At 46.5% G+C, this 25,310-nt stretch overlaps 1 protein-coding gene across 1 annotated transcript in view; it reads right to left on the bottom strand.

Annotated features, from left to right (window-relative positions):
* Nucleotides 1-355: 355 nt before the first annotated feature.
* The window catches only part of LOC138278805 (E3 ubiquitin-protein ligase TRIM39-like), a 203,822-nt gene continuing 178,867 nt past the window's right edge, over nucleotides 356-25,310 (bottom strand). Inside the window, exon 6 of the mRNA XM_069219318.1 lies at nucleotides 356-864. Coding sequence (XP_069075419.1) covers nucleotides 356-864 — 509 coding nt within the window. The remainder of the gene's footprint in view (nucleotides 865-25,310) is intronic.

Below are 25,310 nucleotides of genomic sequence, written 5' to 3'. Positions count from 1 at the left end.
ATTTGAAGTTAGGGTTATCTGTAAATGAGCCAGCAGTGCCCGTGCCTCGAGTGCCTGGAGCCATCATTATTGAGACAGGAGTGCCTGTGACTAGAATCGGTAGTGCCTGTGACTGGAGTAAGTGGTGCCTGTATTTGGAGTCAGTATTATTTGAAATTGAGCCACCAGTGCCTGTGACAGGAATCGGTAGTGCCTGTATCTGGAGTCAGGTGTGCTCACGGAGTCAGTGGTGAATGTTAATTAAATGAAGAATCAGGAGCAGAAGGGGTTAAATCTGAGATGGAACGTCACAGCCCCTCCCCCACCTGAACCACAGCCCCCCCCCATAGGAGTCACAGCCCCTCCCCAACAGCTCCTACACCAGCCTCAGCTCTGCTCCCCCCCAGAGACGGAAGAAGGGGAAGAGCCTGCGGGTGAAGCGGGTTCGGGGGAAAGTGTAGAGAAGCTCCATGGAGTCCGCATTGTACAGGGACAGCCGCCCCCCCTCGTAGTCCAGATACACCCCCAGCTTCAGGGGCTCCTCACGAGGGGACAGGGGGGTCCGAGGGGAGGTGAGAGCCCTGTACTGACCCCCCCTCCTCTGCACAGCCCAGACCCCCCCCTCAGGTGACCATGTGACCCCTCCCTTCCTCTCCACAGACTCTGCTGCGACCCCCACAGTCCATCCCCCCTCCCGCAGCAGCTGCACCTCCCAGTAATGTCTGCCTGAGGTGAACCCCTCGCTCCCCAGCACACAGGGATCAGAGGTGAATCTCTTGGGGGTGTCCGGCAGGGTCTCTGCTGTGTAAGTCCGTCTCACACGTCTCCCCCCCTCAGACAGGAGGAGCTGAGGATGTGCTGTGTCTGGATCCAGAGTCACCATCACTGCAGGGAAGAGACTCAGAGTTAGAGATTTAAAGCCATATACATGTTATTTATATTTTATATTCAGTTTGACATGAGGTAAAACTATACAGCACCTCTCTAGAAGGAGCACACTGCACTACACAGCACCTACTGGGAAGGACCGCACTGTACAATACACTGCACTACACCTCACCTACCTGGAGGGAACACACTGTACTGTAGAATGCACTGCACTACACAACAATTATCTGGAAGGAACACACTGTACAGTACAATACACTGCACTACACCACACCTACATTGAAGGAGCACACAATACTGCACAATACACTGGCCTAACAGCACCTACCTAGATAGGAGCACAAAATACTTTACAATACCCTGCACTACACAGCACCTACCTAGAAGGTGCACACTGTACTGTACAGTACACTGCACGATACAACACCTACTTGGAAGGAACAAATAGTACAATAAACAGCACTATACTGCACCTACCTGTAAAGAGCACACTGAGCAATACACTGCACTACAGAGCACCTACCTGAAAGGAGCACACTGTACTATACAATACACTGCACAACACAGCACCTACCTGGAAGGAGAACACTGTCCTGAACAATACACTGTACTACACAGCATCTACCTGCAAGTACCATAATGAAGAATATACTGCACCTACCTGGAAGGAGAAAACTGTACTGTACACAGCACCTACCTCAATGGAGCAGACTGCACTGTACAATACACTGCACTACACCGCACCTATCTGGAAGGTGAACACTGCACTGTACAATACAATGCACTACACTGCACCTACCTGGAATGAGCACACTGTACTAAACAATACACTGGGCTAACAGCACCTACCTGGTTAGGAGCACACTGTACAATACACTGCACTACACCACCTACCTGGAATGAGCACGCTGTACTGTACAATATTCTACAATACACAACACCTACCTGGAAGGAGCACACTGTACAGTACAATACACAACACTGCACCGCACCTACCTGGAAGGAGCACACTGTACAATACACTACACTTCACAGTACCTACCTGGAAGGAGCACACTGTACTGTAGAATACACTGCACTACACAGCACCTCTCTAGAAGTAGAACACTGCACTGTACAGCACTGCACTACACCACCTACCTTGAAGGAGAACACTATACTGTACAATAAGCTGCACTACACAGCACCGACCTGCAAGGACCACACTGTAGAATAAACTGCTCCTACATACACAACACTATACAGCACCTGCCTGGAAGGAGCAGACTGTACTGTGCATTACACAGCACTATACAGCACCTACCTGGATGGACCACACTGTAGAAACACTGCACTACACAGCACCTACCTAGAAGGAGTACACTGTACTGTGAAATACACTGCACTGCACAGCGCCTACCTGGAAGGAGCACACTGTAGAATACACTGCACTGCAGCACACCTACCTGGAGGGAGCACATAGTACAATACATTGCTCTACACAGCTTCTACCTGGAAGGAGCAGACTATACAATACCCTGCACTACACAGCACCTACCTGGGAGGAGCAGACTGTACTGTAAATTACTCTCAGTATACAGCACCTACTTGGAAGGAGCACACCACACTCTACAATACACTACACTGCACAGCACCTAAATGGAAGGACACACTGTAGAATACACTGCACTAGACAGCACCTACCTGGAAGGAACACTCTGTACTGTAGAATACACATTACACTACACATCACCTACCTGGAAGGAGCACACTGTACTGCACAATACACAGGGCTAAAAGCACCTACCTGTTTAGGAGCATACTGTACAATACACTGCACTACACCACCTACCTGGAATGAGTACTCTGTACTATACTACAATACACTGCACTACACAGCACCTACCTGGAAGGAGCATACCGTAGAATACACTGCACTGTGCAGCAACTACCTGGAAGCAGTACACTGTATTGTACAATACACTGCACTACACCAGACCTACCTGGATGGAGCACGCTGTACTGCACAGTACACTGGCTTAGCAGCACCCACCTGGTTAGTAGCACACTGTAGTGTAAAATACACTGCACTACACAGCACCTACCAGGAAGGAGCACACTGTTCTATACCATACACTGCACTAGACCTCAGCCACCTGGAGGGAGCACACAGTACAAAACACTGCACTTGCTTCTACCTGGAAGGAGCAGACTACACTATACACTGCACTACACAACACCTACCTGGAAGGTGCACACTGTACTGTGCATTACCCTGCACTATACACACCTACCTGGAATGAGCACATGTTACTGTACGAGACACTACACTGCACAGCGCCTACCTAGAAGGACCACACTGTAGAATACACTGCACTATGCAGCACCTACCTGGAATATAACAAAATGTACTGTACAATACACTGCACTACACAGCACCTACCTTGAAGGAGAACCCTGTAGAATAAACTGCACCTACCCGGAAGGACCCCACGTTACACTGCACTACACAGCCCCTCCCTGGAAGCTGGAAGGGACACAAAGTAAAATAAACTGCACTATACTGCACCTAGCTGTAAAGACCACACTGAGCAATATACTGCACTACACAGCACCTACCTGGAAGGAGCACACGGTACTGTACAATACACTACACTGCACAGCACCTACATGGAAGGACACACTACAGAATACACTGCACTAGACCAGTTACCTGGAAGGAACACACTGTACTGTAGAATACACTGCACTAAACAGCAGCTAACTGGAAGGAGCATAGTGTACTGTACAATGCACTGCACTGACAGCACCTGCCTGGAAGGAACATACTTTACTGTGCAATACACTACACTACACTACCACAGCACCTACCTGGAAGGAACACATAGTGCACTATACTACACCTACCTGTAAAGAGCACAAAGTACACCACAGTGTACTACACAGCACCTAACTGGAAGGAGCAAAATCTAGTTTACAATAGACTGTATTACACAGCACCTACCTGCAAGGAGCACACTGTACTATATAATACACTGCACTGCACCACACCCACCTGGAAGAATAACACTGTACTGTACAATGGACTGCACTACACGGAAGAAATCTGGAAGGAGCACACTGTAAAATACACAGCACTAAGGAGAAGGAGCACACTGTACTGTAGAAAACACTGCACCACACAGCACCCACCTGGAAGGAGCAGACAGTACTGTACAATACACTGCACTACACAGCACCAATGTGGAAGGAGCACACTGTACTGTGCATACACAGCACTATACAGCACCTACCTGGAAGGAGCACACTGTACTGTGCATTACACAGCACTATACAGCACCTACCTGGATGGACCACACTGTAGAAACACTGCACTACACAGCACCTACCTAGAAGGAGTACACTGTACTGTGAAATACACTGCACTGCACAGCGCCTACCTGGAAGGAGCACACTGTAGAATACACTGCACTGCAGCACACCTACCCGGAGGGAGCACATAGTACAATACATTGCTCTACACAGCTTCTACCTGGAAGGAGCAGACTATACAATACCCTGCACTACACAGCACCTACCTGGGAGGAGCAGACTGTACTGTACATTACTCTCAGTATACAACACCTACTTGGAAGGAGCACACCGCACTCTACAATACACTACACTGCACAGCACCTAAATGGAAGGACACACTGTAGAATACACTGCACTAGACAGCACCTACCTGGAAGGAACACTCTGTACTGTAGAATACACATTACACTACACATCACATACCTGGAAGGAGCACACTGTACTGCACAATACACAGGGCTAAAAGCACCTACCTGTTTAGGAGCACACTGTACAATACACTGCACTACACCACCTACCTGGAATGAGCACTCTGTACTATACTACAATACACTGCACTACACAGCACCTACCTGGAAGGAGCATACCGTAGAATACACTGCACTGTGCAGCAACTACCTGGAAGCAGTACACTGTATTGTACAATACACTGCACTACACCAGACCTACCTGGACGGAGCACGCTGTACTGCACAGTACACTGGCCTAGCAGCACCCACCTGGTTAGTAGCACACTGTAGTGTAAAATACACTGCACTACACAGCACCTACCAGGAAGGAGCACACTGTTCTATACCATACACGGCACTAGACCTCAGCCACCTGGAGGGAGCACACAGTACAATACACTGCACTGCTTCTACCTGGAAGGAGCAGACTACACTATACACTGCACTACACAACACCTACCTGGAAGGTGCGCACTGTACTGTGCATTACCCTGCACTATACAGCACCTACCTGGAAGGAGCACACGTTACTGTACGAGACACTACACTGCACAGTGCCTACCTACTGTAGAAGGACCACACTGTAGAATACACTGCACTATGCAGCACCTACCTGGAAGTAACAAAATGTACTGTACAATACACTGCACTACACAGCACCTACCTTGAAGGAGAACCCTGTAGAATAAACTGCACCTACCCGGAAGGACCCCACGTTACACTGCACTACACAGCCCCTCCCTGGAAGCTGGAAGGGACACAAAGTAAAATAAACTGCACTATACTGCACCTAGCTGTAAAGACCACACTGAGCAATACACTGCACTACACAGCACCTACCTGGAAGGAGCACACGGTACTGTACAATACACTACACTGCACAGCACCTACATGGAAGGACACACTACAGAATACACTGCACTAGACCAGTTACCTGGAAGGAACACACTGTACTGTAGAATACACTGCACTAAACAGCAGCTAACTGGAAGGAGCATAATGTACTGTACAATGCACTGCACTAACAGCACCTACCTGGAAGGAACATACCGTTCTGTACAATACACTACACTACCACAGCACCTCCTGGAAGGAACACATAGTGCACTATACTGCACCTACCTGTAAAGAGCACAAAGTACAATACAGTGCTCTACACAGCACCTACCTGGAAGGAGCACACGGTACTGTACAATACACTACACTGCACAGCACCTACATGGAAGGACACACTACAGAATACACTGCACTAGACCAGTTACCTGGAAGGAACACACTGTACTGTAGAATACACTGCACTAAACAGCAGCTAACTGGAAGGAGCATAGTGTACTGTACAATGCACTGCACTGACAGCACCTGCCTGGAAGGAACATACTGTACTGTACAATACACTACACTACACTACCACAGCACCTACCTGGAAGGAACACATGGTGCACTATACTACACCTACCTGTAAAGAGCACAAAGTACACCACAGTGTACTACACAGCACCTAACTGGAAGGAGCAAAATCTACTGTACAATAGACTGTATTACACAGCACCTACCTGCAAGGAGCACACCGTACTATATAATACACTGCACTGCACCACACCCACCTGGAAGAATAACACTGTACTGTACAATGGACTGCACTACACGGAATAAATCTGGAAGGAGCACACTGTAAAATACACAGCACTATGGAAGGAGCACACTGTACTGTAGAAAACACTGCACCACACAGCACCCACCTGGAAGGAGCAGACAGTACTGTACAATACACTGCACTACACAGCACCAATGTGGAAGGAGCACACTGTACTGTGCAATACACTGCACTACACAGCACCTACCTGGAAGGAACAATCTGAACTGTATATTACACTGCACTACACAGCACCTACCTAGAAGGTGCACACTGTACTATACAATCCACTGCACAATAAAACACCTACCTGGAAGGAACACATAGTACAATAAACTGCACTATATTTCACCTACCTGTAAAGAGGACACTGAGCAATACACTGTACTACAGAGCACCTACCTGGTAGGAGCACACTGTACTGTACAATACACTGCACTACACCTACCTGGAAGGAGCACACTGTACTGTACAATACACTGCATTACACAGCACCTACCTGGTTGGAGCACACTGTACTGTGCATACACAGCACTATACAGCACCTACCTGGAAGGAGCACACTGTACTGTGCATTACACAGCACTATACAGCACCTACCTGGATGGACCACACTGTAGAAACACTGCACTACACAGCACCTACCTAGAAGGAGTACACTGTACTGTGAAATACACTGCACTGCACAGCGCCTACCTGGAAGGAGCACACTGTAGAATACACTGCACTGCAGCACACCTACCTGGAGGGAGCACATAGTACAATACATTGCTCTACACAGCTTCTACCTGGAAGGAGCAGACTATACAATACCCTGCACTACACAGCACCTACCTGGGAGGAGCAGACTGTACTGTACATTACTCTCAGTATACAGCACCTACTTGGAAGGAGCACACCGCACTCTACAATACACTACACTGCACAGCACCTAAATGGAAGGACACACTGTAGAATACACTGCACTAGACAGCACCTACCTGGAAGGAACACTCTGTACTGTAGAATACACATTACACTACACATCACATACCTGGAAGGAGCACACTGTACTGCACAATACACAGGGCTAAAAGCACCTACCTGTTTAGGAGCACACTGTACAATACACTGCACTACACCACCTACCTGGAATGAGCACTCTGTACTATACTACAATACACTGCACCACACAGCACCTACCTGGAAGGAGCATACCATAGAATACACTGCACTGTGCAGCAACTACCTGGAAGCAGTACACTGTATTGTAAAATACACTGCACTACACCAGACCTACCTGGATGGAGCACGCTGTACTGCACAGTACACTGGCCTAGCAGCACCCACCTGGTTAGTAGCACACTGTAGTGTAAAATACACTGCACTACACAGCACCTACCTCGAAGGAGCACACTGTTCTATACCATACACTGCACTAGACCTCAGCCACCTGGAGGGAGCACACAGTACAATACACTGCACTGCTTCTACCTGGAAGGAGCAGACTACACTATACACTGCACTACACAACACCTACCTGGAAGGTGCGCACTGTACTGTGCATTACCCTGCACTATACAGCACCTACCTGGAAGGAGCACACGTTACTGTACGAGACACTACACTGCACAGTGCCTACCTAGAAGGACCACACTGTAGAATACACTGCACTATGCAGCACCTACCTGGAAGTAACAAAATGTACTGTACAATACACCTGCACTACACAGCACCTACCTTGAAGGAGAACCCTGTAGAATAAACTGCACCTACCCGGAAGGACCCCACGTTACACTGCACTACACAGCCCCTCCCTGGAAGCTGGAAGGGACACAAAGTAAAATAAACTGCACTATACTGCACCTAGCTGTAAAGACCACACTGAGCAATACACTGCACTACACAGCACCTACCTGGAAGGAGCACACGGTACTGTACAATACACTACACTGCACAGCACCTACATGGAAGGACACACTACAGAATACACTGCACTAGACCAGTTACCTGGAAGGAACACACTGTACTGTAGAATACACTGCACTAAACAGCAGCTAACTGGAAGGAGCATAGTGTACTGTACAATGCACTGCACTAACAGCACCTACCTGGAAGGAACATACCGTTCTGTACAATACACTACACTACCACAGCACCTCCTGGAAGGAACACATAGTGCACTATACTGCACCTACCTGTAAAGAGCACAAAGTACAATACAGTGCTCTACACAGCACCTACCTGGAAGGAGCACACGGTACTGTACAATACACTACACTGCACAGCACCTACATGGAAGGACACACTACAGAATACACTGCACTAGACCAGTTACCTGGAAGGAACACACTGTACTGTAGAATACACTGCACTAAACAGCAGCTAACTGGAAGGAGCATAGTGTACTGTACAATGCACTGCACTGACAGCACCTGCCTGGAAGGAACATACTGTACTGTACAATACACTACACTACACTACTACAGCACCTACCTGAAAGGAACACATAGTGCACTATACTACACCTACCTGTAAAGAGCACAAAGTACACCACAGTGCTCTACACAGCACCTAACTGGAAGGCGCAAACTCTACTGTACAATAGACTGTATTACACAGCACCTACCTGCAAGGAGCACACTGTACTATATAATACTGTTGCGTGGGCTCTCATTATCCTAAATGAGACTACTGGATTTCTAGGTCGCAGGGTCGTTCCCGGTGTGGGGGACTGAGTCTTACCCACTGAGAATTACCTCTGTCACCTTCAATCCGGTTTTGCTCTGGCTAACTAGCAGTGCCTCATCTCTCCCAAGGGGGAGGGATGATTGGACAGCCGAGCGCATGACATCTTTAGAACTTCTCAGGGAAGTCGTGGTCACTCAGGTCCCAACCAGCTCTCTCATTTACAGTATGATCTCATATACAAATGACAAAGGCAGTTTAAGTTTTATAGATTGTTTTTAATTAAACTACTGCATTTTAGATAACAAGGCGTGAGCCGCAATAACCAGAACCATACAACACAGTAGGGTTGAAATAGTCACGATGAGAGTGAAACATAAGAACAACGCTGTCATAGTGTTAATAGATTCCGTTCTCTCTAAGTAAGTTCTATTTCGAGCACAGCATGTTAAGCTCTAAGCTTGCCTTTCAGATTCCCTGGGAAGACATCAACCCTCATACCTGAGCAAAGGCCTGTGATCTGGATCAGCATCCGCAACAGGGCAGTCAGGGTCTAGTTGTGGTTCCCTGGTCGGAATCGCCCTCTCACGTGTATTAGGACAAGGAAGTGTTTTTATAACTAACATGTCAGTGTGATAACAAAACGTCCCTACGCAAGAATATATATCTGCAATCCAAAGACTAAACTCCTACCACGTCTATCGGCAATGTACCAGACTGTATCCTTGACTGAAGCACAGAGTGAACAAGAATGTGTTATTGAGAACTCCAGTGCTGAAGTAGGCTAAACAGTGTGATATAAAAAATAAAACAAGACCGTAGAACTGGCTATTTGAAAAATAACAGTACGAAGCTGAATAAAATGCATTTAGAGCAAAGTGCACAGAGGCTCTATGCTGCGAGCAAAGGAATAAAATACATCCAGGGCAAAGTGCACAAAGGCCTAACGCCTGAAGCAAACGCGCAAAGGATATATAAAAATGACCACACTACACCCTCCCCTTGTCTGTAGAAAGTGGTTCTAATCAAAACGAAAATAAAAATATGCCCCAGATATAAAAATATACAAAATACATTTCGACAAGTCCAGAGGACACCAAAGGACAAAACTAAATTTAAATTTGTAAGCATGTGACGGAAGAGCCAAATCGTTACAATGTCAATTTTGAAGAAACCCAATTTCAAATGGAAGCCACGGAAAGCAGGACATCCTCCACTTCGGCAGATGTCAACACTGGAAAATCCACACCAAACACTATCATGGAGCAGGTGTGTTCCAAAGCCCCAGAACCATACAAGGCGGCATCCCGTGCAGGGCCTATGAATGAGACAATACCATCTTCCTCCAGGAAGGGAATCTCATAAACTGCCTCACGAAGCAAACGCAGCCGCAGGGCACATGTCTGGGAATGAGCCCTAATCGGGAACATCAACAGATTAGCATCAACCACTGGGGGGCGCTGCAGTGAGAGACAGAGAGACATTGCATGTTCAAAGGAGCACCAAAGGCACCGAAACACGGGCTGCACACAATCCAAAACTGGTCGGAATGACAGAGACCAGCCACACTCCAAATGTTCCAGGACTGTTGCTCCAAAATGCTGCATCATGCGCTCACGACACAGCTGCGCTGATGGGAGCGCCCACATTGGATCTTGTCGCGGCGGGACAGCCATTGTGGAAGAACAACAGCAATAGCAAAACACCAGCCAATAAAGCCAAATTTATCGGAAATCCGCCAAAAATGATTCCGAAAATCGAATGAATAGCCGAAGGTATCAAACTGAGAATGGAAGAGAAGGCATGAGCAAAACCAGCACCAACGGCTTTGAAAAAATGTGCAATTCCAGCAGTGCTGGACGCATTAAATATACGTCCCACGAGTTCACCAAAGTGGCTCGGAAAGTTAGTATTTAACAGGTACTGTATTTCTGCTGATGACCTCGCCACCTGAAGTGCGTAGGTCTCTCGTGCAGATGTAAGGGCCACATGCTTTTGAAACAATAGAGCCTTTAGTCGACTCAACTTGTCGAAATTCACCTTGGAAGTAGCAATGTGAGGCCAGATGTCTGCTACCTCCCTTAATTTAGTGGGGGGAAACAACACATTCCCACAGCACGTAACGGCCTTGGTGACCACGACCACGTAAACTATTCCAGCATGCATGCCACAACAGTCTTCACTGTTAAGAAGGACGTAGCTGCCATTTGAAAGCACCTGGAATGTGTTTTTAATCACGGGGACTGGAACTCCCTTTAGATAGCAAGTCAAATTCGCAACCGAGGCATTACACGCCGCATGCAAGGACAGCTGCTTACAAACCATCGAATGGCTGACAGAAGTTTTGCATTCGCTACCGCTAAGAAAAACCTCCCTCATACCATTAAGACATCTGTATAAAAAGGGAAGCTCCCACATCTCATGTATGTAACTGTCTCCCAATTTCTCATATCTGCCCACCGGAATATGCTTCAAACAAGAAGTGAATTGCAGATTCGAAATAGGCAAATTAATAACCCTGTGTATCAACCATTCAGCTGACGGAATCTCAGCCACAGTAAAAGGCAACTTCTCCAACTTTTCAATATTCAACATAACATATGTTGCCTCCTTTTTAGCCATCAGCTGTTGTTGACGTGTTAAATTAAAGGAAAAAAATATCTCCCTGGCTCTGATGTGCTGCCACGGAACGCGACCCGCCTTCAATGTCTGAAGTGTCCAACCCAACTGCATAATGACTCTGTCCATGATATAAAGAAGACATATCTGATCTAATAATGTCTATAGCAGAGGAAACAATGTTGTCAATGGTATATACACGGTCGGACAGGGTATGTATTCCATTATCCACAACAGACAATGCTTGTTTCAAATTTTCCTGATCTATCTGCCTCAACCGGGCTGCTGCCTCCTGTTGGGAAAGTTTCCAAAGCTCATTGTATACTTCATACAAAAAACGTTTCCTCCGGGGCACTCTTGGGCCTGACAAAAAATCTTGCAACTCAGTATAATTAGACAGTAACGTGAGATGTGTCTTAACTGCATCTAGCGTGGATGATTTTAACCATTGTCGACAAAGTTTCCCCACGCTATATGTAGTAATGATCTCAGCATGTTCTGGTGATATGTAGCGAGGGTCTGCCCTGCTGGTCCTGAAACCCCCCGAGGAGGTCACAAAACGTTGATGACACCCATTAGTGTCTATGGGCCACAATAACCACCCGCCTGGACGTGTCAATGAAGTGTTAAGCGTACCATTCTGGACCCAGTCTGTAAGCTCACTAAACGTGGCATTAATATATTGCTGCCAATCTTTCATTTTGGAAGGGACAGGTATGCCAGGCATATTCAAATCTCTAATTGTCACTAAGCCCAAACAGCTAGTCTGTTGTACAGTGTCATTTAAGAAAATCATTTGGACAGGAATGATACATGCCCTAAACAATGTTTCCCTACCCCGCGTCTGCCAATGTTTTGTTCCCCAAACACTTTTCAAAACAACAGTTTTGGACCAGTATTCATACCCTTCAATAGATAGTTGGGAAACAAACGAATTTGAATACAGGAATTTAGTATCAGTCAACAACATTTGCTGATTAGCATGCAGAGTAACTTTAAAATAATATGACTTAGCACTTTGTTGATGATGCCCAGAAAAATATGCAAATTTGTCAGAATATGTTTTAGAACTACCCAGCAGAGGAGTCGGGCAATGTTCCCATTGCATATAATCAAATATCGATTTAGGGCTACTGACTTTATGAATAAAGTGGTGTCCATAATAATTGTAACAAAACATGTCACCATAATTATCTCTAAACTGGTAAGCATCTTCATTTTCATAGACAGTATAATACTGTAATTCTGTTAACATAGAATCAACTGTCTTTACATCCCAATCATCTGATACAATGCCTGGTACAATATTATTCATCGATAACTTTAGAACATAAGGTATTTGAATTATCTCAGTGGGACCATATATATCAAACATTACTCTATCCCACACAATCCCATCCGGAATAGGTACAGCAGAAATGTTCACAAAGGACAAGTCTCTTCGAACCTTATGCAATGAAAAATGTGGTTTCAACACCTTCTCCACCTGCTCAGTCTCTGATCGTTCAGGAAGAAAATTACCATGTATTACCAGAAAAAAGGTAACAACAAACCCTAGCCACAGAAGAAAAGCCATCATAGTCATAAAAAACCACAGATAGTTCCAAGGAAACACAAAATACGTATGTTTAAGCCAATACATCAGCTTACATGGACCCAGGACTGGTGTGGAAGAGGACAAAGAGTCCGACATGTCATCATCATTGTTATTAAAGCAGCCGGAGGCAGTTCTCGCAAAAGGTGCCACCGTAAACAAAGGAGCAGTCTCCCGCCGTGGTACGATGTAGATAACACCCTCAGCAAAATCAGTAGTCACAGCAACTTGATCAAAAGATTCCAAATTATTTGCCGTTAGTGGAACAATCGTAAGATCAGCTTCCACCCTCCCCAAGCTCGGAGAGGAAACAGCGTTGGTGCAAATCACCTGCAGCGGAACATCTTCCCCAGTAGTGAGAGGGATTCGGGAACTACTGGGCGTTCCTCTTGGTCTGCTGTGCAGAATCGGCCACATGTTGTAACTTGACATTGTCGATGGATACAAGGCGATTTCCTTTGGCTCCTTGCAACGGCGGCAAAATCACAGTTCTTGTTCCGTGGATCCCCAGTACAGGGACTGGCGCTCGATACGAAGGGCCAAATTCTTTTTACACTGCGACCTTTTCACGCACAAGATCCCCAACTCTGGGAATCCAACCAGTAGGCGTTACTGGCTCATCCTTAATTCCTGTGGAGGCAGCATTTGCAGAAGAGTTATCTTTATGGAATTGTTGTAAATCCTGCAAAACAGTGACACAATCATTTATGTCAAAACGGTGTTTCCGGCGCCTCCACACCAGGACCTTCTTGATCTGGAACAAACATTTGTGTTCCGAACAGGCACTCATATAAAGTACGACCCCCCAGGGACCTTCTAGGCAAGTTATTCAGTGCTCTCTGTACTCCATACAGGTGGGTTAGCCAACTATAACCCGTACCTATAACTCTGGCCGTTAAGGATTGCTTTAAATCGTGATTTAATCGCTCCACAACAGAATTTCCCTCGGGATGAAATGGAGACGAGAACTGGAGCTGGACCCCCAACGAAGCCATGGCGTCCCTGAATGCCTTAGAGGCAAAAGCAGGGCCCTGGTCCGAATGGAACGGCGCAACTGCACATGTATCAACAAAGATGCGCAAATCTTTAATAACAGTCCGAGTGTCAGCCGAGGGCTGTGGCCACACCCACACAAATCTTGAGCATGAATCTACAGCTACCAATATATATTTGTATGCACTATCTGGTGTCAGCGGACCACAATGATCCAAGTAAACACACACTGTAATGGTTTATTCGATATTAGAAGGGGCGTCTGCTGCAGGCGTCTAGCCGTGGAAACTTTAGTTTGTTGACAGATGTCATAACAAAGGGCATACTGCTTCGTCTCTTTATAGAGACCAGGCCACCAGTAACGGGCGTGTAAGAGTGAAATTGTGGCAGCCACGCCAGCATGTGCAGATGCCGCCCCCTCATGAGCTGCAGCAATTAATTGAGGTCGCACAATTTTATTGGGCATGTCGCGTACACCAACGCCTGGGATTTAAACTTCAGCGTTCAGCATACCACCCATGGAGTAATAATATTTAGACGGAAATCCTTTAGGATATGGCGTGCCATCAGCCGTAGCTTTTATGGCTGCCAAAATCTCTGTGTCTGGTTTGTAACTTGAACGGGTTACTGCGGCCACAGTGGCAACTGCCACTGCTGACTTTGCGGCTTCATCAGCCAAAGTATTTCCAGCAACGTGTATTCCAACGCGCTGGTTTCCAAGTGTATGTACAACATGGACCTTAGGAAGCGTCTCCTTCAGATATGCAACCTTCCCCCACAGTAACCTGTGTTTTATGGTGTTACCCTTGGAATACCTGAACCCATTTAACCTCCAGTAATGCAAATATTCATTGAAAGACTGAACACAGTAATAGGAATCACAAACAAGCAGTGTAAACTGTGCCGGATCCGCATGTTCCAAGGCTAATAACAGAGCTTTCAGCTCAGCCAACTGTGCCGTACAGTCTCCCAAGGTCTGTGTATAAGTATGTTGGGGGCAGAACTTCCCCCCCTTCATATAGCCGCTCACTACTGCACATGCAGCAGAATACTGTTGTTTAGTTCCCACCGCAGGTTGCGCAGAGCCATCGGTGTACATGACCACCTGATATTGATCAATAGGCAACGTGCCAGGGGGAACCGGGTATTCCATTTCATATTGGAGAAATTCCTGTGTCTGCAGTTTTGGGTCAAAAATGTAATCTACATCCGTGGCTGTCAAAGACGTAGCCCATTGTATCCATTGCGGGTGTAGTGCTTTCGCATTAGGAACACTCGCTTTTGTAACAGCCTCTAAGGCTGGAATCGGGGAAACGACAATGATGCGTTGGACCCTGGGCAAGAGGTCGTTCTTTAATCACAGCCATCTGTACAGCAGTGAGAATTTTCTCAGTTTGGGCAAAACGTTGTTCTGCAGTAGAATACAAGTGAGACTTGTATCCTATCGGGACTGTCTCACCTTCATTAAAGGTGACATACGTAAACCCAACGGCCCCAGCTATAACCCTGATGACCGGATGTGTCTTATTGTCCCGTGTGTGTAAATGCTTAGCAGCTAGGAGCACAGTTTGCAAGTCTCGAAGAATATGTGTACGCTCAATCGTCCAAAATCTACTTGAAAAATCTGGGCGAATCAACTCGTACAATGGTTTGATACGTGTAGCATAATCAGGAATGTAAGTTCTGCCAAAATTTAGAAATCCCAACAGCGACTGGAGTTTCTTAATCGTATTAGGAGGTTGTAACTGTGCACATTTTTCTAAAAGTGAGGCGCTAAGCTCTTACCCTCGTTCGACAGCTCATATCCCAGGAAAATGACACTGAGGAAGGCAATTTTCGACTTTTTGAAGTTAAATTTGTAGCCAATTTCGGCAAATCCCACAACAATGCGGGCTACCCGCTTTAAATGTTCTAGTAACTCGTCATCTGTGAGATATATATCATCAACATATGACAAAGCTTCAGGGTCCAACTCGTGCAAAATTTCAGTCACACGAGCCGAAAACAGTCCTGGGCTATTCTTATACCCCTGAGGCAAACGACAAATTTTTTCGGAGAGCCAAACGCCCTAAAGCTCGTAAAATCCCTTCTTTCGGGCGCTATATTCTGAGAGAAGAAACCATTCGAGATACCTAAAGTGGTTTTGTATTTTTCACGCACAATATTATTCATGAGTGCTACCCTATGTGAATTTTGTATAGCATATGTGCGTGCATGTCCGTTTAAATGTCTGTAGTCCACCACTATCCTATAAGAATGTTCCGGTTTAGCTACAGGGACTAAGGGATTATTCATCGGCGAGACACAGGGTTCAATTACTCCTTGGTACTCCAATTGTGCAAGTATGTTCCTTACTGATGCTCTTGCTTCAAATTTTATAGGATATTGCGGTTGTGGCTGAGGTTCGCCCTTTATCGGAATTACATGATAAGGTGAATCCCTATCCTACCCCACATGATTTCTATATAAGGCGGGTGCTTGTGCCAGAGCCCATTTAATGCTCTAGGACTCTGCGAGTTCTCCCGGAACAAGTGGTGAGAACGAAGGTGTAATAACCTCCTCCCCAACTGGACAGTCGCGAACAAAGTCCGGGGGCCAATCCTGTTCGGCCAGCAGAATGTCAGATATCTTGACTACACAATCCCAAAAGATGGCGTTTATAGTGCGCTCAATGTCCCCTTCTAATTGTAAAGTTACTTTATAAACTCTATCGGGATCAGAGACACGCATATCTGCTGTTTCGACTTGTATGAAGTCATCAGTTGCTGTCACCTCCAGATGCTCTAGAAGATTTAGGCGAACTATTGTGACCTCTGCCGCACTGTCTAACAGTGCTAGTGCTCATGTCTTGTTCTTCAAGAGAACTCTCTTCCTGTGTGGCATGTCTAACCGAGACTGCCGCCACTTTTTTCTTTTTAAACTGCTGTTTTTGTTGGATCGGTCTCTCTTCCTTCTTCCAGAAACCTCCGACGAGCGTTGTGATTCCTGTCTCGGTTTCACGTACTCTGTTCTCCTCTCTGATCGCCCACCTCTCTCATTTCTCTTTTCTGATGAGTACTGAAAGGAACGAGATTGGCGTGTATCAGTATATTGATATCTATCAGGCGTCTTCAAATTATCCCTATTTCTGAGATTATACCTTGTCTGCGGGATCTCCGGTCTCAGAGATTCTCCCCTTTCTTTTTTAGGTGTTTTTTTTTTTTTCTCCCAGCGCTTTTTAGTACCCTCAGGTTGCTGTTGTTTAGTAGTATCCTTACTACCCTTACCCTGAAACTGTGGTTTCTGTGGTCTAGCCCCTAGGCTATCACGAATGATACTAGAATATGTTTCTGCTATTATTCTCGGCATTTCCCGCTCTTGATCTAGCTGCGGAACGTCACGAAGACGCATACGCACCACTAGTGCTACTGCCTCCCCTTTTAGGTTACTTAATATGATGGAATAAACCATGGCAAAATTGCCTATCAGCTGCATCCCTAAATCTAAGGCCGGGGCAGCCCCATATTCATCTTGAATTTGTTTGAGCACTTCCGGTAAATTAGCCAATGTTGGTGTACCGTGTGCTGTAGTGTAGAGCGCGGCAAACACCGTGCCCCATGTATTACAATGGTCCACTGTAGAAACCATACCAAACGGCAAACACATCGTTAATATGCTATGTTTATCCTGAGGTCCCGTATGGGGAAATACTGCTTCCAGCGTTTTAATTTTTTGCGCCAGCCAAAATTGAGTTTTCTCTCGTTTAGCCGGTACTTTGCCCATAACAGAGTGCACAGTGGCCGGATTGATACCCGGAACTACTGCATGTGGTTGTGCCAGAGCAGCATGCGCTGGGTTTGTGTTTAGTGTCTGCATCACAAATTGAACTAAGTGTCTATATGTAGCCGTTAATTCTGTATATAAACGACGAACTTCAGCCACCGCCAACTGAGCAACTGCTGGATGTGGTGTATATGTAGCCAATAAAGGCCAGGTAGGACCATCTTTACATAGTGGACCTAGCCTAACTGGTGCTATGGTGTGGGGTAGGGCTCCATCAATCCAATTATTATGTTCTTGATAAGATAGAGGTATTTCTAAATATGCATATGCCCTGTATTGTCCAGGGACATTTGCAAGAGTGTAATCGTGAAATGTGTGTGAATTCCCATCAACTGCTAGAAATATGACCCAAGAATAAAAAAGTTCTGTTCTATAGGCTGCATGGGTGTCCACCACAAACGTCACTGGACCCCCCTGGTTTGTTAGACCATGTGCTAACAGATGAACCCTGAGCGGTTGTCGCATATTAACTGCTATATTCATTACTTGGGGATTCGCCATTATGAAAACAGCGACAGTTCAGAGAAGGCACACCAATATCGGGGTTTTCCTTTCAGAGTTCAAGCTTGAACAACTGTGAGAAGGTAGCCTCTTTCTAGCCTTGTTACCCCCACTTTTGGCCTGTTTGTGAGTGTATGTCAGGGTGTTTGTCACTGTTTTCACTGTCTCACTGGGATCCTGATAGCCAGGCCTCAGTGCTCATAGTGAAAACACCATGTTTTCAGTATGGTTGTTATGTGTCACTGGGATCCTGCTAGTCAGGACCCCAGTGCTCATAGGTTTGTGGCCTATATGTATGTGTCACTGGGACCCTGTCACACAGGGCCCCAGTGCTCATAGGTGTGCATGTATATGTTCCCTGTGTGGTGCCTAACTGTCTCACTGAGGCTCTGCTAACCAGAACCTCAGTGGTTATGCTCTCTCATTACTTTTAAATTGTCACTAACAGGCTAGTGACCATTTTTACCAATTTACATTGGCTTACTGGAACACCCTTATAATTCCCTAGTATATGGTACTGAGGTACCCAGGGTATTGGGGTTCCAGGAGACCCCTATGGGCTGCAGCATTTCTTTTGCCACCCATAGGGAGCTCTGACAATTCTTACACAGGCCTGCCACTGCAGCCTGAGTGAAATAACGTCCACGTTATTTCACAGCCATTTTACACTGCACTTAAGTAACTTATAAGTCACCTATATGTCTAACCTTTACCTGGTAAAGGTTAGGTGCAAAGTTACTTAGTGTGAGGGCACCCTGGCACTAGCCAAGGTGCCCCCACATTGTTCAGAGCCAATTCCCTGAACTTTGTGAGTGCGGGGACACCATTACACGCGTGCACTACATATGGGTCACTACCTATATGTAGCTTCACCATGGTAACTCCGAATATGGCCATGTAACATGTCTATGATCATGGAATTGCCCCCTCTATACCATCCTGGCATAGTTGGCACAATCCCATGATCCCAGTGGTCTGTAGCACAGACCCTGGTACTGCCAAACTGCCCTTCCTGGGGTTTCACTGCAGCTGCTGCTGCTGCCAACCCCTCAGACAGGCAGCTGCCCTCCTGGGGTCCAGCCAGGCCTGGCCCAGGATGGCAGAACAAAGAACTTCCTCTGAGAGAGGGTGTGACACCCTCTCCCTTTGGAAAATGGTGTGAAGGCAGGGGAGGAGTAGCCTCCCCCAGCCTCTGGAAATGCTTTGTTGGGCACAGATGTGCCCAATTCTGCATAAGCCAGTCTACACCGGTTCAGGGACCCCTTAGCCCCTGCTCTGGCGCGAAACTGGACAAAGGAAAGGGGAGTGACCACTCCCCTGACCTGCACCTCCCCTGGGAGGTGTCCAGAGCTCCTCCAGTGTGCTCCAGACCTCTGCCATCTTGGAAACAGAGGTGCTGCTGGCACACTGGACTGCTCTGAGTGGCCAGTGCCACCAGGTGACGTCAGAGACTCCTGCTGATAGGCTCCTTCAGGTGTTAGTAGCCTTTCCTCTCTCCTAGGTAGCCAAACCCTCTTTTCTGGCTATTTAGGGTCTCTGTCTCTGGGGAAACTTTAGATAACGAATGCATGAGCTCAGCCGAGTTCCTCTGCATCTCCCTCTTCACCTTCTGATAAGGAATCGACCGCTGACCGCGCTGGAAGCCTGCAAACCTGCAACATAGTAGCAAAGACGACTACTGCAACTCTGTAACGCTGATCCTGCCGCCTTCTCGACTGTTTTCCTGCTTGTGCATGCTGTGGGGGTAGTCTGCCTCCTCTCTGCACCAGAAGCTCCGAAGAAATCTCCCGTGGGTCGACGGAATCTTCCCCCTGCAACCGCAGGCACCAAAAAGCTGCATTACCGGTCCCTTGGGTCTCCTCTGAGCACGACGAGCGAGGTCCCTCGAATCCAGCGACACCGTCCAAGTGACCCCCACAGTCCAGTGACTCTTCAGCCCAAGTTTGGTGGAGGTAAGTCCTTGCCTCACCTCGCTGGGCTGCATTGCTGGGAACCGCGACTTTGCAAGCTACTCCGGCCCCTGTGCACTTCCGGCGGAAATCCTTCGTGCACAGCCAAGCCTGGGTCCACGGCACTCTAACCTGCATTGCACGACTTTCTAAGTTGGTCTCCGGCGACGTGGGACTCCTTTGTGCAACTTCGGCGAGCACCGTTTCACGCATCCTCGTAGTGCCTGTTTCTGGCACTTCTCCGGGTGCTACCTGCTTCAGTGAGGGCTCTTTGTCTTGCTCGACGTCCCCTCTCTCTGCAGGTCCAATTTACGACCTCCTGGTCCCTCCTGGGCCCCAGCAGCGTCCAAAAACGCCAAACGCACGATTTGCGTGTAGCAAGGCTTGTTGGTGTCCATCCGGCGGGAAAACACTTCTGCACGACTCTCCAAGGCGTGGGGGATCCATCCTCCAAAGGGGAAGTCTCTAGCCCTTGTCGTTCCTGCAGTATTCACAGTTCTTCAGCCTAGTAAGAGCTTCTTTGCACCAACCGCTGGCATTTCTTGGGCATCTGCCCATCTCCGAGCTGCTTGTGACTTTTGGACTTGGTCCCCTTGTTCCACAGGTACCCTCAGACAGGAATCCATCGTTGTTGCATTGCTGATTTGTGTTTTCCTTGCATTCTCCCTCTAACACGACTATTTTGTCCTTAGGGGAACTTTGGTGCACTTTGCACTCACTTTTCAGGGTCTTGGGGTGGGTTATTTTGCTAACTCTCACTATTTTCTAATAGTCCCAGCGACCCTCTACAAGGTCACATAGGTTTGGGGTCCATTCGTGGTTCGCATTCCACTTCTGGAGTATATGGTTTGTGTTGCCCCTATCCCTATGTTTCCCCATTGCATCCTATTGTAACTATACATTGTTTGCACTGTTTTCTAAGACTATACTGCATATTTTTGCTATTGTGTATATATATCTTGTGTATATTTCCTATCCTCTCACTGAGGGTACACTCTAAGATACTTTGGCATATTGTCATAAAAATAAAGTACCTTTATTTTTAGTATAACTGTGTATTGTGTTTTCTTATGATATTGTGCATATGACACTAGGTGGTACTGTAGTAGCTTCACACGTCTCCTAGTTCAGCCTAAGCTGCTCTGCTAAGCTACCATTATCTATCAGCCTAAGCTGCTAGACACCCTATACACTAATAAGGGATAACTGGGCCTGGTGCAAGGTGCAAGTACCCCTTGGTACTCACTACAAGCCAGTCCAGCCTCCTACATTGGTTGTGCAGCGGTGGGATAAGTGCTTTGAGACTACTTACCACTCTTGTCATTGTACTTTTCATAAGAGAAAAATATACAAAACAAGGTCAGTGTATATACACATAGCCAAAAAGTTTTGCATTTCCTCTTTTCACTCTTTTCTAAGTGCTGAAAAGTACTTCTAAACTTTCAAAAAGTTCTTAAAAGTTTAAAAAGTTTTTTCTGTCTTTCCAAAAAGTTCTGAAAACTTTTTTCTCTTTGTCTATCCCTTTAACTCTCTCTAAAAAATGTCTGGCACAGGCCAAAAAGTTGAACTGTCCAAACTTGCATATGATCACCTTAGCTGGAAAGGAGCAAGGAGTCTCTGCATAGAGAGAGGTTTGAGTGTAGGGAAGAATCCTTCCTTAGAACTGTTAATTAATATGCTTAGAGTACAGGATATGGCCATAAGTGCCCAATCTGTAGAAAAAGTAGCTAATGGTTCTCAATCTGATCCAGGGACTCCCCCAGGAAAAGGTTCAGGAAAGAAACTTCTCAGCCTGCCCATTACTAGACAGTCTAGCATAGTTGGTACAGAGGTTGAATCACATCATACTGATGATGTGCTCTCACATTATGCTGGTAGCCAAGCTGTTAGGGTGCCCTTGGTAAGGGACAGGTCTCCTTCTGTTCATTCCCATCATACCTCTGTATCTAGAAATGTCCCTCCCACCCACCCTGATGACAGATTGTTAGAAAGGGAGCTCAATAGATTGAGAGTGGAGCAAACCAGACTGAAGCTCAAGAAGCAACAGCTGGATTTGGATAGACAGTCTTTAGAAATAGAGAGGGAAAGACAGAAGATGGGTTTAGATACCCATGGTGGCAGCAGCAGTATTCCCCATAGTCATCCTGCAAAAGAGCATGATTCCAGGAATCTGCATAAGATAGTTCCCCCTTACAAGGAGTGGGATGACATTAACAAGTGGTTTGCTGCACTTGAGAGGGCCTGTGCTGTACAGGATGTCCCTCAAAAGCAGTGGGCTGCTATCCTATGGCTATCATTTACTGGAAAGGGTAGGGATAGACTCCTTACTGTGAAAGAAAGTGATGCCAATAATTTTACAGTTCTTAAGAATGCACTCCTGGATGGTTATGGCTTAACCACTGAACAGTACAGGATAAAGTTCAGAGAGACCAAAAAGGAGTCTTCACAAGACTGGGTTGATTTCATTGACCATTCAGTGAAGGCCTTGGAGGGGTGGTTACATGGCAGTAAAGTTACTGATTATGACAGCCTGTATAACACAATCCTGAGAGAGCATATACTTAATAATTGTGTGTCTGATTTGTTGCACCAGTACCTGGTAGACTCTGATCTGACCTCTCCCCAAGAATTGGGAAAGAAGGCAGACAAATGGGTCAGAACAAGGGTGAACAGAAAAGTTCATACAGGGGGTGACAAAGATGGCATTAAGAAGAAAGATGGTGAAAAATCTCAAGATAAGCATGGGGATAAGGGTAAAACCAAAGATCCCACTTCAAATCTTAAACACTCTTCAGAGGGTGGGGATAAAACAAATTCTTCCTCTTCTTCCCAACCTGCACACATTAAAAAGCCTTGGTGCTTTGTGTGTAAAAACAGAGGCCATAGGCCAGGGGATAAGTCCTGTCCAGGTAAACCCCCTGAGCCTACCACCACTAATACATCAAGCTCTAGTGCCCCTAGCAGTAGTGGTACTAGTGGTGGGACTGCTGGCAACAGTCAAGCAAAGGGTGTAGTTGGGTTCACTTATGGGTCCATAGTGGAAACTGATGTAATCAGTCCCAAGACAGTTTCTGTCACACCTAGTGGCACTGGCCTTGCCACACTGGCTGCTTGTCCCCTTACAATGGATAAGTACAGGCAGACAGTTTCAATAAATGGTGTTGAGGCCTTGGCCTACAGGGACACAGGTGCCAGTTTCACTTTGGTGACTGAAAACCTAGTGCACCCTGATCAACACATCATTGGACAACAGTATAAAATTATTGATGTCCATAACTCCACTAAGTTTCTTCCCTTAGCTATAATTCAGTTTAGTTGGGGTGGAGTTACTGGCCCTAAGCAGGTGGTGGTATCACCTAGCTTACCTGTAGACTGTCTCTTAGGTAATGACCTAGAGGCCTCAGGTTGGGCTGATGTAGAGTTTTATGCCCATGCAGCCATGCTGGGCATCCCTGAGGAATTGTTCCCTCTCATTTCTACTGAAATGAAAAAGCAAAGGAGAGAAGGCCTGAAAACTCAGGATCCCTCTCCATCAACAGGTAAAAAGGGTATCACAGTATCCCCTAACCACCCTACCATTCAGGATACTATTCCTGTGGTGGGAGAAACCTCTCCTGGGGTGGCACCTGTTCCAAGGGAATCATCAGCTGGCAAAGCTGGACTCCCTGAGGTGGAAGTACCTCTCTGTGGGATAACTAACATTGGTGAGAAAAAGAGCACCATTTTAGTTAACATGGAGCATCCCTCCAACCCTCCCAGAGAAACTTTAGTGCAGAAACTCTGCACTGCCTCACAACACTTAGGACAGCATCCCTGCCCTAGTGTGGAGCTGATAGGACAGCATCCCTGCCCTGCTCCAACCCAAGAGAAACAGCATCCCTGTTCTCTCTTCCAGCCATATGGACAAAGTTTTTGCCCAGCTATGGCTTTTCTGAGACAGCATCCCTGTCTGGCATTTCCATCACTACAAATAGGTTCAGTGGACAATTCCCACTGCTCTAAACTAAAACTTACTGATAGAAACTCTGAAAATACATCTTCACATTGTTGCTTAGCTAAAAAACTTCAAACAGGGTGGTTTACATCCCCACAGGGAAGTAACCATATAGTGGATGATAAAGGGAGTAACCAGTCTATTGCAGAGCTACTCTCTACTTATCACCACTTAGACAATAAAGTCTCAACTGGCCAAGGTTAGCCTTATTGTCCTTCGTTTGGGGGGGGGTTGTGTGAGAAGGTAGCCTCTTTCTAGCCTTGTTACCCCCACTTTTGGCCTGTTTGTGAGTGTATGTCAGGGTGTTTGTCACTGTTTTCACTGTCTCACTGGGATCCTGATAGCCAGGCCTCAGTGCTCATAGTGAAAACACCATGTTTTCAGTATGGTTGTTATGTGTCACTGGGATCCTGCTAGTCAGGACCCCAGTGCTCATAGGTTTGTGGCCTATATGTATGTGTCACTGGGACCCTGTCACACAGGGCCCCAGTGCTCATAGGTGTGCATGTATATGTTCCCTGTGTGGTGCCTAACTGTCTCACTGAGGCTCTGCTAACCAGAACCTCAGTGGTTATGCTCTCTCATTACTTTTAAATTGTCACTAACAGGCTAGTGACCATTTTTACCAATTTACATTGGCTTACTGGAACACCCTTATAATTCCCTAGTATATGGTACTGAGGTACCCAGGGTATTGGGGTTCCAGGAGACCCCTATGGGCTGCAGCATTTCTTTTGCCACCCATAGGGAGCTCTGACAATTCTTACACAGGCCTGCCACTGCAGCCTGAGTGAAATAACGTCCACGTTATTTCACAGCCATTTTACACTGCACTTAAGTAACTTATAAGTCACCTATATGTCTAACCTTTACCTGGTAAAGGTTAGGT

This window comes from Pleurodeles waltl, unplaced genomic scaffold (assembly GCF_031143425.1).
Source record: "Pleurodeles waltl isolate 20211129_DDA unplaced genomic scaffold, aPleWal1.hap1.20221129 scaffold_59, whole genome shotgun sequence".
In the NCBI taxonomy this organism is placed as follows: Eukaryota; Metazoa; Chordata; class Amphibia; order Caudata; family Salamandridae; genus Pleurodeles; species Pleurodeles waltl.
The sequence above is the reverse complement of the archived record's forward strand: the minus strand, read 5'-3'. Positions and strand labels throughout refer to the sequence as shown.